We start from the raw sequence: 12,919 nt of genomic DNA on the forward strand, positions 1-12,919 counted from the left end.
ATCAACCATTGCTGATGAGACTTTTCCTCTCAGGATCGACGGTGACTACAGTTTCAATTAGGCCTAGTAAACTGCTAGCACAATTACTGTACCATCCCCCTAAATCAGAGGAAGCCCGAGAGTACAAATGAAGTGGAAGAAGGTGGAGGCCTTCAATCCCTGATGATAGCGCCCAGGAGACTGAAGAGGAGCTGCAAAGCACAATCCTTCAACAGCAGTATGTGAGATTAGACAGGAATTTATTAACTATAGAAAGGAGATACCCAACTCCATTGATGAGCCTTTGCAATTCACAGAACTATTACTCCAAACTGTAATACATTCACATATTTTCAAGGAATATATCTTTTTAACTTCTTAACATTCAACTCCAAACCAAGGGAGGCTGCGGGCTTATATAAAAATAATTCTTTTAAGGGTTTTCAGTGTTTTGGTTTATATTCTGCTGTGTTATTGATAGTTTCTTTTTTTCTCATATAGTTATGTCAGTCAGCTGACCTGACACATAATCACAACGACTACTTGTTGATTGGAACAATTTATTTCCATCCAGAGTAAAGTCTAGAGCTTTGCCTATTTTCATGTCTCACCATGGTCTTTAACCAGGAGGAAGGAGTGAGATGCACTTAATCAGTCAGATCACAGGTGATCTTAAACTGCTGCAACAACTACTAATATTCTTAAATAACTTCTGGTCAAAAACTGCATGGTGATAATTTTTAAAAACAATTATTTTACATAATAGAGGTTGAGATACACGACGCAATTAATTAACTCCAAGTTACAGCTGTTTACTACTGTACAATTTACTTAACAGGACATCATGCTTACCCATTACAAGTTAATATAGTTCAGTAAAATCTAGTCCCTTAGTCTCAGGCCTCAGCAAATCCAACAGAAGGCTCACATATAAAGACAATACCTGATGTCCATTAATGTGGCAACTAGGTTAAATTGTCAATTTCTATCTGGAATGTGGGTGAATCTGGCAGGATTGTTTAGGTCGATTTCCTTGTTCCTTCTTACTGTGGATCTTTTTCTCTCCCTACTCACTTTAGCTACCATTCAGAGTTATTCTCAGGGTTTCCTCACACTATGGTTGCTACTGAGGTCCTCTTTCCTTCAACATTACAGATGATTCCCTCCCTCTTGATTGTTTTCCAGTCTTAGCCAAGGAGCGTTATAGAGCTCAAACCACCTATGCACTTCTGCCAAATATCAGGGACCTTTACCATGTTCTAATGCCTATACTGGAGGTCTCAGTATGCAACAATAATTTGTATTTCTGAAAAAAGACATGCCGTAGAAGCTTTTCGTCTTGCACTCTTCATGACAGATTTGCAAGAATATCAAATCTCAATGGGAAAAATTATTTATACTGTCTGAGAAGAGGGTGCTGATTGGTTTGCAAGTAGACTCTGATTGGCAGAGGCATTGCCATGGAGAACATACAGTTGACTGCCAAGCTTTGGTTAAATTTAAACCAGACAGGTCAACTCTGATTGGTCAAGCCATTGCCATGGGGAATGAACCAGGGAGTGGCTGTCCAACAAGCTCTTGTTTAGTTGGAAAGGGAGCAATGCGTGGACATGTTCTTTCAGTTTGCAAAGGACAGGGCCCTATGCGTGAATATATGTAGCTCTTAGCATGCGTAAGTGAACCACACTGCAAGCCCGACGGATAATCTTAGATTGTTGGTCAGTGTAATTCTTATTGGGATTATTTAGCAAGTGTTGTCCAATCGCGGAATCACATCTAATGGACACTGTGTTCTGAGTTTTGCAAGCATAGGTTGGTTGAGTACGGTCAGTACTTTGTCTGTTGTGAACAGCTGAAGGGATGTGCTGTTGTATATGATCCCTGATCCAACATTAGATCTGATTCTGCGATAAACAATGACAAACATTTAAAAAATTAATTCATAATTTGCAATAAATATTCCCTTAAGTAGTAAAAGCCCCAAAGGGAAAAGAGTTCCAACCATGGCTAAGAGAAGTTAAAGAAAGTGTTTAAAGAGAAGTTTAAAGGAAGAAGTAGGTAAGTGATTAGTTGATTTTTAAAAAAAGAACGGGAGTTGAACAGCTAATGCTGTGTGGGATCGGGCTGTCCCAGAAGTGAAGTGAGTCACAGGACAAGGATTCACCTGGGGTGAGTTTGCTGGTAAGTTTTAAATTTAATTTAAATTAATCAACTATAAAGTAAAGCTAATTTGATTGATCAATTAGTGCAGGTGCTAAAGATGGAAGCCAATTTTGTATTTTACCACGTAATTATAAACAGTGCTTCGTCAATCAGATCCAGAGGATAAAGTTATAATTAAATAACAAGAGACAGTAATGCTAAACAGTTCTAAATTTTCAGTTATTCAAAACATAAGGTTTTGTAAAATGATTTCCGGTAAGCTCCCTATGTTTAATTGACATCAGCTGAAGAGAAGCAGCTGACTGGTGAGTAACCGGTGAGTCTTTTTAAAAAAGTAATATGTTTTATTAACTAATAAATAGAGGGATGGCAGGGCAACTCAGACGCATAGAGGGCACATCCTGTTCCAAGTGGGAACTCCAAGGCATTTCCCCTACTCTGGATAACTATATGTGTAGGAAGTGACATCAGCTTAGCAGTTTGAGTTTGTAGCTTGGGCAGCAGCTGGCATCATTATTACGCATCTGTGAGGTTGAGAGCTTAGTGGATAGCACATTTATAGATGTGGTCGCCCCACAGCTTAAGGGTATTCAGAGACAGAGGCAGATTGATTCATGGTATTCAAAAGGGAATTGGATCATTATGTGAAAAGGAAAAAAATTGCAGGGCCTCAGGCAAAGGCAGGGGAGTGACACTAGGTGAATTGCTCTTGTAGAAAGCCAGCATGGATGTGACAGGCCAAATAGCCTCCTTCCATGCTGTAACTATTTAATCTTTCTATAAGATAAGAAAAATTCAGCTAACAGGAAAAGGAGAATTAATGGCATGACAACGTGCAACAGCAATTGGATAGCAGAACCTGAAATGCAAGAACTCAAGATGGAGAGACATTCAGCTGGAACTGGAGAACCTGCCAAAACAGAACCATAACTTGCAGAAATGCCAATTACATACAGACAAATGGAACTATATGGCCAATTCACAGTAAATAGACCAGAGCAACATTGAACAGCCTGAACCATCAGTGAAACATCTGATAAAAAAGGTTGCTTTCAAAATTATGAATAACAAAGCTCAGTACCAAAACAATAAACTTGGAAACAGTTGGGTGATAATTGTTGCTCTTATGTAAGTTTCATTTCTTTTAAAAGGGCGATGCATCGCCATTAATGTAACTGTTTCCAGTTAAACACTGGAAGCTTCCTTGCTGATCCGTCTGACCTGGAAATGCTTGTATGGTTCACAAAATGGCTGTTGAATCCGAATCCTGTTTTGAAAGATGCAATTTTTATTGATTATTAACTGAATTTAATATCTAATGTCGCAAACGCTTCTGTGGCTGGAGTCAGCATTACGATCCATGGCTCTCAACGGTTCCCCCCTCCCTCTTTCTCTTTAAACCTGTTAATTGTATTTTTCTTCCATTCTGAGGAAGGGTCTACAGGCAAAATGTTAACCTGCTTTTTAATCTTACAGGTTGCTACAGGACCCATCGCGTCTTTACAGAACATCCTTTTAGTTCTTAAAACGAGGCCTCGTTCTCAGTGAGATATAAAGTTACCGTCTTCACTTTACTTCCTACAAAATAAAGACTTAATCCGTATTTAGAGAGTGTAAAATTTAACAACATATTTCATGGAGAAACAAATACATATTTCTTCCTTAAAGCGGAATTGATGCTTTTATTCTAAACCTTCGCTGGATTCTACATTTTTGTGAGTCATTTGCACCGATTATGAGAATTTGATAACCTCTTTGCACCTTAAAGCAACTGCGGAAAAAAATAATCCGCTTCAATTATGGCTCAAGACAACAGTTACTGGTTTGACCAATCAGATTATAATTTCAAAATGCTTGGTTTTCATTGGTCTAGAATTACCCATTGGCGTCATGTCTGACGGCCGCCCGTTTCTCTTATTGGTTGGATGCGACATCATTCACTTCATTCACCTCCTCAAGGTTAGGTTGTCTTCGGAGGCAGTGTCGTCAGGTTTCTATGACTCATTGCGGCGCCATTTTCTATTATTATAATCACTGCACAGGGAGGGCGGGCTTGTTTCCTGTTTCCTCCCTCAATAATACCCGCCTCTGTCTGGTGGCGCACTTCTCAACCTTTCAAACAGGCATCAGCGACACTTGTGCATTTGAAGCCCATAAAGTAGCTGACGGCGAACAGTAAAATTTACTTTAAGAATAAAGCTCGAATATATTAAAAAGAATTAAGTCAGAATCATGACAGAGGAATGGCAATCTCCTTCTGTCTCATCCTCGGTTCGTTTAGACGACATTGCTGAAGGCTTTGTCCACGAAGATGCGGAGAAGGCGACAGACGATTTGGATCCCCTCAAGCCTGGGGCTGGCGACGCACCCATATTTGCTCCTTCGGTCTCTGTCCCTCCGGCTCCCAGCACCTTCGAGCTGGCAGAAAGCACCGACATCGGCGACGATGACCTGACTCCTCCACCTCTGCCCGCCAGAAGCCGACCCGAACCAGACTCTAGTTCAGAGACGGCGCCTGCTGCAGCCCCCGAGTCCGCCAAGACCCGCCCAGAGTTAGTCGGTAAGTGTTAGGATTGTCATCGTCCCCCACCCTGGCTCCTCAATTACGGTACACTGGTAGCTGACTGGAGAGAGGTCGAGACCCTAAAAAGTCGCCCCGCTTTTAGTTGGACACTGCAAAAGGGAGCAGACGTTTGTGCGTTTTTAACTGGAATTCGCCTTTGAAAATTAAGTTAATTATGCACCTTCCTTTCCGCCAGCATTGAGCAAGCAGATTGGTTTATTGTGTACTTTGATTTGTTTTTGTATTTAAATTGCATAGATTTAAATAATTGGCACAAGGAGAATGGAGATTTTGCAACGCAATGAGTTACGATTTGCAATACACTTGAAAGGGTGCTGGAAGCAGATTCACCAATTTAAGGAAATTTGCCGGACTGTAGGGGAACTAATGGGCTAGCATTTACAAAGGCTAGAGGCGACGGTTCGAATGGCCTCCTTCCGATTGTTTAGTGTTGGGGCTGAGGTGAATGTAGTTTAAAATTGTGAAAGCGTGCCTCATTTAGGGTGATGTAACCGCTCCGCTCGGTGAATGTTGTAGGACGGACAACATGTAAAGAGGAAATGAGCCATGGTTGCCGGCGGCTGTGGGTTTGTTCCTCTTCATTGATTGTGTCTAGGATCTCTCAGCTGATTGACATTTACTCTGATCATTCGGAAGCCAGAGCCAACGGCATCTCCTCCAATCACTGCATGAGGGCGGGGTTTGTGGCACGTGATGCACAGCGCCGCTCTGAAGCCTCAGCCCTGAGGGTTGATGTCATCTCCCTCTGCGGCCAATCCTGTTAATATAAAGGGCAATTCACTTTAAGTTTTCCTGTTTGTAGAATGTTTTTCCCAGTGATTAACGCGTGGCAAAGAAGTAGTTTCTTCATACGGCAGCTGAAATATTCGGTCACTAATTTTGTTTCGACCCACTGCGTGATCTCTCGATTATCCGGAAACGGCATGGGAGCAGCGACTCCAACTGACTAAAAACCAAAGTGCTGGATGACGCCCTCTCTGCCACTTTGCGATATGATGTTCGACAACTGGTTCCGAATAAAATTAATATTCTTTATAAGAACCAGGAGAAAATCTGCCAAGTATTTTAACTTTGATTTAAAACTTGAATAAACATAAATCATACTTGAAATTCAGCCACTTCTCTCAAGTCCCTGAGCCCTTCATCTATGAACACTTTAGCCAGAAGAGGGGGAAGATAGATACAAAGATAATTTTGCAGTCTGGGAGGTAGCAAAGCAAGAGAGTTTTGGGGAAAGTTGGAGGTTGGGTGGCATGACTAGCTAGTACTAGCATATCTCAAGTTCTGTTGAAGAGTCATACGGACTCAAAACGTTAACTGTGTTCCTCTCCGCAGATGCTGCCAAACCTGCTGAGTTTTTCCAGGTGTTTTTATTTTTGTTTAGCATATCTCATGTTGCTCCTGGGCTTCCTGAGATGCTATGTTTAGTTGCTCCCCCCCCCCCCCCCCCCGCTCCTTTTAAGCCACAACTCAAAATAGTCTGTATTGATAAATCTTATGTTGCAACTATATGTAAAATTCCTTAGGTTAATCAGTAAGGAGTTGTGGCTGTCAGGAATGCCAAACTTAGTGAATCTTAAAGCCAGATATGATCTTAAGACGTTTGAGAACTGCAAAACATGGACAACCTTTCAGACACTTATTATTGCACACATGAGGAAACATATATTTAATAAAATGTAAAAGCACAAATAGTATTAAAGTATATGTATTCAATGTTTAATATATGTATTTATCTTTAAGCTTTCTATGAACTTCAATAATCATAAAGTACCTACACCACAGTCTCAATTATTTTATCTGCATCCAATAAATATATTTGCTTAAATTAAATTCCACCCTATTAAATTATTATATCCTTTAAGTAAGATGATACTTATTTATCAGGACTAATCACTGGTAGAGGCCTTGAGTCTCCATCCTGGATACAAGATAGAGACAGGCTGCAAGTTGGAGGGTCAGCAGCGAGAGGGTGGGTTAGGGAACCAGAGAGGCTGCTCTAAAATGGCGCTGCTCGGGTCACGTAGTGCTGCGTCACACTGGTGGGAAATGGCAAAAAGTTTCATGGTGGGAGGGTGGAGACTGAATCAATCATGGACTTGCTGAGCAGCAGAGCAAATTCAAGTTGAGCTTATATGAATCCTTTGTCTTGTTTGTAACCCACCTTCCCAGTGCTACTGCCTGCTCTTCCTATGTGAAGCTGTTAGTGGCTGAAAGTATACCCAGTTTGTTTACTTCCCCACCAATATATAATGTAAAAGTTTCACAGCACAAGGAATGAGGCACACCCTATGTAAGAGAACTGCATGTGGATCGTGAGCCAAGGTTTGGCTACCCCTGTTATAGATTTTATTATCGCAGGCATTTGCCTGCTTTTTAAGACCCCGTTGTGTCTTCTACTTGGGGCCCCTGGGGTTTCAGGCCAGCACCTGAGATGACATTGCTGTCCTGCCCTCTTGTTTCATGCACTCCTCGTGTTTTTGTTCTGTTACTCTGCTTCTCTCCTCTATCCACCATTTTTAAGGCTGTTAGGGCATGAGCTGGTGGTTCCACTCTGCTTGTCTCATTCTATCTGAGATGCTTGCTGCTAGTCAACCATCTGTTCTCATCTGCTAGTGCTTGGCTGCCTGTTCTGCAAGTCAGCTTTTCTACAACCTGTTCTGTGTAATGTTTATTCTCACCCTATTGATTGGTTACTGTGCTGGAGTGTTAAATGCAGTTCACCTTTTTTGCTTTGCCTCACGCAGATCAGAAATTTGCTTAACCTAATCTCAACTGCCACTCATCTTTGCTGAATTATATGCTTTTTCTTTCAATTTGATATTACCTTTAACTTCCTCAGTTAGATATAGATGGTGTGTCCTTCCCTGTCTTTGTCTCACTGGAATGTATCTTTTCTGAGTATTCTGAAATACCCCCTTAAATATCTGCCACAGAATCTCTGCTGACCTATCTCTTAACATAATTTCCCAGTTCACTTTAGCCAGCTCTGTCTTCATGCCCTCATAAGTGCCCTTATTTAAATTTAAAGCACGAGTCTGGATCCGCTCCCCACTTCCTCAAACTGAGTATGAAATTCAATCATATTATGATCACTGCTGCCTAGGGCACCTTCACCTATGAGTTCATTAATTAATCCTGTCTCATTGCATATTACCAGATTTAGTATAGCCTGCTCTCTGGTGCCAAAATGTGCTACTCTAAGAAACTGTCCTGAAGGTATTCTATGAACTCATCATCCCAGGCCATCTTTGCCAATCTGAATCATCCAATCTATATGCAGATTAAAATAACCCATGATTATCGCTGTACTTACAAACTCCCATTATGTCTTCCTGTATACCCCATCCTACAGTGTGGTCACTGTTAGGAGGCCTATAAACCACACTCTCAAGTGACTTTACCTTTACTATTTCGTATCTCTACCTAAACTGATTCCACATTTTGATCTCCAGAACTACGGTCGTTTTGCTCTCTATCGTACCAAAATCGTGCTTAATTAGCAGAGCTACCCCTCCACCTTTTCCTAGCTTCCTGTCCTTTCTTAATGTCATATACTTTTGAATGTTCAGCTCCCAGTCTTTGTCATCCTGCAGCCATGTCTGTAATGGCTATTAGATCATACATGTTATTTCTTTGTGCTGTCAATTCATCTGTTTTATGAATGCCATGCTCATCCAAATACAGAGCGTTTAGTTCTGTCTTTTTATTATCTTTGTAATCTCTGGCATTATCTGCTGGTGCACACTTAAGTTTGTACACTCTGTCCCTTCCTGCCATGTTCTGATCACCATTTCCCTCACTCCTATCTTGCTATCTTGCCTTGTCTTCTCTATTTAATTTATCACATCTTCCCAAATTTGATCCCTCGTCCTCCCCACCCTGCCCTCACTGTTTAGTTTAAAGCCCTCCACTGTCATAGTTATACAACTCGCCAGAACACTCGTCCTACCACAGTTTAGCTGAAGAACATCCCAACAGCACTGCTCCCACTTTCCCTAGTACTGGTGCCAATGCACCATGAATCAAAACCTATTTCTCCTACGACAATCTTTGAGCCACATTTAACTCTCTAAACTGATTTATCCTACACCACTTTGCTTGTGGCTTAAATAGTAATCCAGAGATTATTATCTTTGAGGCTCTGCTTTTTAATTTAGCCCCTAGCTGCTCATACTCCCTCAGGTAGAACTAGGAAAGAGGTTCTGCTATGTTGTTGGTATCTACATGGACCATGACCATTCGATCGTCCCCCTCCCACTTGCAAGTTCCTCTCCAGCCCATAGCAGATGCCCTGAACCCTGAAACCGGGCAGGCAGCACAGTTGTCTGGACTCCCGCTTTTGGCCGCAGAGAGCTGTCTACCTCTCTGACTATGCTGTACACAACTTCAAGAATGGCTTCTTGTAACATAGTTCCATGGTCAGTTTGCTCACCCACCCTGCAGCGACCATTTTCTGAAGACTGAAAGAACCTTGAACTTGTTGGACAATTGCAAAGGTTGAGGCTCCTCCACTTCTACCTCCTGGGTCCTCAAACCTGTCTCACTTACAGTCACACCCTCCTGACCACTGACCAAATCAAAAGACCCAATCCTAAGGGGTGTGACTGCCTCCTGGTACAAGGTATCCAGGTAAAATTCTCCCTCCCTGATGCATTGCAGTGTCTGCGGCTTGGCCTCCAGCTTAGTGACTCTGAGTGGAAGCTCCTCAAGCTGCAGACATGTTTGCCTTGGATCATACCAGTATCCAGGAGCTCCCATATTCTGCTGTCGCAGCACATCACCTGCCCTGCCATCTTTGTTTTAATTAATTTTTCTTAATTTTTGATGAGTAAATTAATACTCTCAATAATCTTTGCTACTAGGGGGAGGTGGTGGCATAGTGGGATTGTCGCTGGACTTGTCATCCAGAGACCCAGGGTAATGCTGTGGGAACTCTGGTTCAAATCCCACCACATGATGGTGATATTTGAATTTAATGAATGAAATCCAAAATTAAAAATCTAATGGTGACCACAAAACTATTGTCGTAAAAACCCATCTGGTTCACTAATGTCCTTCAGGGAAGGAAATCTGCTGTCCTTACCTGGCCTGGCCTACATGTGACTCCAGATCAACAGCACTGTGGTTGACTCTTAAATGCCCTCCGAATTAGCCTAGCAAGGGCAATTAGGGATGGCCCAGCTAGCAACGCCCAATCCCATGAACAAACAAATACTGTTAGTGAACGTTACTCCAGCTAATAAAACCTTACAGTTGCTAATAAATTTGAGGAGTTTTGAAGTTAATCAAGCAAATTTTTTTTCTTACATTCCCTCATGGGATGAGTGTCGTGCTTGGCCAGCATTTATTGCTGATCCCTAATTGCCTTTTGAGAAGGTTCTGTGCTGCCTTCATGAACTGGAGTCATCCATGTGTTGTGGGAACACTCACAGTGCTGTTAGGGAGGGAGTTCCAGGATTTTGACCCAGCGACAGTGAAGGAGCAGCAATATAGTTCCAAATCAAGATGTGACTTGGAGAGGAACTTGAAAGTGGTGGTGTTCCCATGCATCAGCTGCCTGTATCCTTCTGGATGGTAAAGGTCATGGGTTTGCAAGAAAATATTCAACCAACCAACCAGTTATCTGTTTTTCTATGATCTCACACTTCAAATTCTCTCAGAACATGGTTGCTCTGCTCTGGAATCACTCACTGGACTGGATTGGATAGCTCTTCTAAGTGCTGCTGACTACCTCTGGGTCCGCTTTTTGCTTGCTCTTCTAGTTGCTGCTGATTGCTCCTGGGTGCTCTTTTTGCCCCTTCCTGATAGAGGTCCATTATGATATGGTAGGTGGCATTTGCCAGGGTGACCAAATCCACAAAGGAAACTTGGCCATGCTATCACAATGATTTTGCAATCTGTATTTATTACTAGAAGGCACTGAAGTCAGAAATAATAAGTCCGCTCTCACCTTTAGAGATTTTAAAAATGAAATTAAAACATTTGTTAACAAAAGAAGAACAAATTTAAAACACACAAGATTACAATTGCATAGTTACAACAGTTCCCAAAATTTCTACTTAACCAGACTCCCGACTATACACCCTTTAAGGCAACAGCCCAAATAGGTTCCAAGTTTATAAAGTTATCCAAAAATATTATCGCAAGCACTCACTGGGAAATGGAATTTCAAAGGCTTTTAATACAACTTTGGTTACTGGAACGTCAAACTTCTGCAGGGGGACTAGAGGCTTTTCCACCAGTCCGTTTCCCACTGTGTACCTTTCAAGATCTCTCACGGCCACATCTCACACAGTTTCCATCCTCCTTTAAATATATTTCTCCCTTTTTGATCTGCGAATCCCATTGTTTCAATTTGTCTTTAGAAGTTACTTTTCCCAGAATATAAAAATCTTTCATGTTATCATTATGGACAGCAATTTAGGAAAAATCAGCATATCACTTTGCCTTATTTATCTTGCCAGTTGTAAACATTTTCCATGTCCCTTTGAAAATCAAACACCTTTCCCACATATCTAATAATGCAAACTTCATTCACACCATCTCTCCTGAGACCTCGCCCTAGTTTTACTCATTTCCATTTCAAATGCTTGTTTTACACCTAACTCCTTTTGATAATTTAACCTTGGTCTAATCATCTCTAGTTTAATTAAATTAGCCCCACACACGCAACCATACACATAAAGCCTGCCTTAAATTATCCCACAGTGATATTAGGAAAAATACGATAGTTCCTTGACACAGGCCTTGAAGTATATGAAAGGTTTTGATAGGTTGGATGTAGAGAAGATACTTCCTCTTGTGGGGGATACCAAAGTTGTAAACAAAGATGTCACTAATAAATCCAAAGCTTAATTCAGGAGCAACTTCCTTAGGTTAGAATATGGAACTCACTACCACAAGGATAGTTGAGGTGACCCGCACAGATGCATTAATGGGAAGCTGTTAAACACGAGGGAGCAAGGCATTGAGTATGTTGATGGGGCTAGGTAAAGAAGTGTAAGAGGAGGATCAAGTAGAGCAGACATCTTGGGATGAATACCAAGTTTCTGTGCTGTTAAATTATGTAATTGTAATGGATATGAAAATAGTTTTACTTTTGGTAATTTTTCTCTATGCTTAGCTTTTGGTGTGGTTTGGAACTGACTACCACTTTTTCCTCCCTGCTCTGCAGGTTACACGTTCTTAGAGCAGAAGCTAGATCCAAAAGGTAACAAGCTGTGGTGCCTGTTATAATTGGCCTAAGATCTTTAATCGGATGCTCACTTTTGATTTGAAAATGATTTTGTTAATTGGTGTTTTTGAGCAATTATTCCTTTAAAAAAAAAGTTAATTGCAATCATCAATCTTAGTAATCAGTGATTGGAATGGGACAGAAAGATAACTGTTTGTGGTGCAAAAACAACTTAAACCATATTGCAAAGAAATCAACAAAAATAGTTGCTTATTTAAACCTCATATCCCAAATATGCATGTTCATTCTGTCATTGCTTTTTTAAACCTTAACATTTGTTTGTGTTGTGCATTTTCTTTTAAGTGACCTGGAATATTTGATGGAGGTTTGTGCAATAGAAATAACATTTCATGTTTGTTTCACTGGTAGAAATGAGTTTCCTGTGAAATGGAAATTGATAGATATTACTTTTGTAATGTTTCCTTCTGGTGCTTATGAACTGAAGAAATCTTCAGATGCTAAACAGCTTCCACAGAGGCATAGTAATGTTGACTATTGATATAGTGTGGAACTACAAATTTGTTAATCCCTTGAGTTCAAACATGATCTAATTAATGGTTTTGAAATGAGAGGCACAATGTCTTTAATTCTATAAGTGCACCTGGGTATTTCTCTCAACTGTTCTGTTCAAAAAAATAATTTCTAATAAGGTAGTTTGTGACTTACTGAGTGATATATCCTACATTACAATAGTGAATATGTGCGGCCAATTTGCAGACAGCAGGCTTCATGAACAACAACAGAATAAATGACCAGCTCATCTGTTTTAGATATTGGTTGAGGATTAACGTTGGCTGGTATACTGAACTCCTCGGCCCTTCAATGCGTTAGGAGTGTAGGAACTTGTGACTCTCTGCCTCCATCACTGAGACATCAGATAGTTAATTCAATTCCTCAACATAAAGCTCAAATGTGACATGTTCTGTCTCAAATGTCTTTTTGGTATTTCATTGTCA

At 40.9% G+C, this 12,919-nt stretch overlaps 1 protein-coding gene and 1 long non-coding RNA gene across 4 annotated transcripts in view; one reads left to right on the forward strand and one right to left on the reverse strand.

The window, feature by feature from the left end:
- Window positions 1–222: 222 nt before the first annotated feature.
- On the reverse strand, window positions 223–4,143 carry LOC121286831. Its single transcript, XR_005945087.1, has 2 exons — window positions 4,022–4,143; window positions 223–3,409 (listed from the first exon to the last, which is right to left on the reverse strand). It is a non-coding gene; the product is annotated as an uncharacterized LOC121286831 (long non-coding RNA).
- Window positions 4,144–4,219: 76 nt separating this feature from the next.
- Window positions 4,220–12,919, forward strand: part of LOC121286816 (reticulon-4-like) — a 93,074-nt gene continuing 84,374 nt past the window's right edge. For 2 of the 3 annotated variants that reach the window (XM_041203875.1, XM_041203890.1), the window contains exons 1-2: window positions 4,220–4,702; window positions 11,904–11,939. In XM_041203875.1, the coding sequence (XP_041059809.1) occupies window positions 4,375–4,702; window positions 11,904–11,939 (364 nt within the window). In that variant the 5' untranslated portion in view covers window positions 4,220–4,374. The remainder of the gene's footprint in view (window positions 4,703–11,903; window positions 11,940–12,919) is intronic. The other variant, XM_041203880.1, reaches the window with a different exon arrangement.

The sequence above is a fragment of the Carcharodon carcharias genome, chromosome 2 (genome assembly GCF_017639515.1).
Source record: "Carcharodon carcharias isolate sCarCar2 chromosome 2, sCarCar2.pri, whole genome shotgun sequence".
In the NCBI taxonomy this organism is placed as follows: Eukaryota; Metazoa; Chordata; class Chondrichthyes; order Lamniformes; family Lamnidae; genus Carcharodon; species Carcharodon carcharias.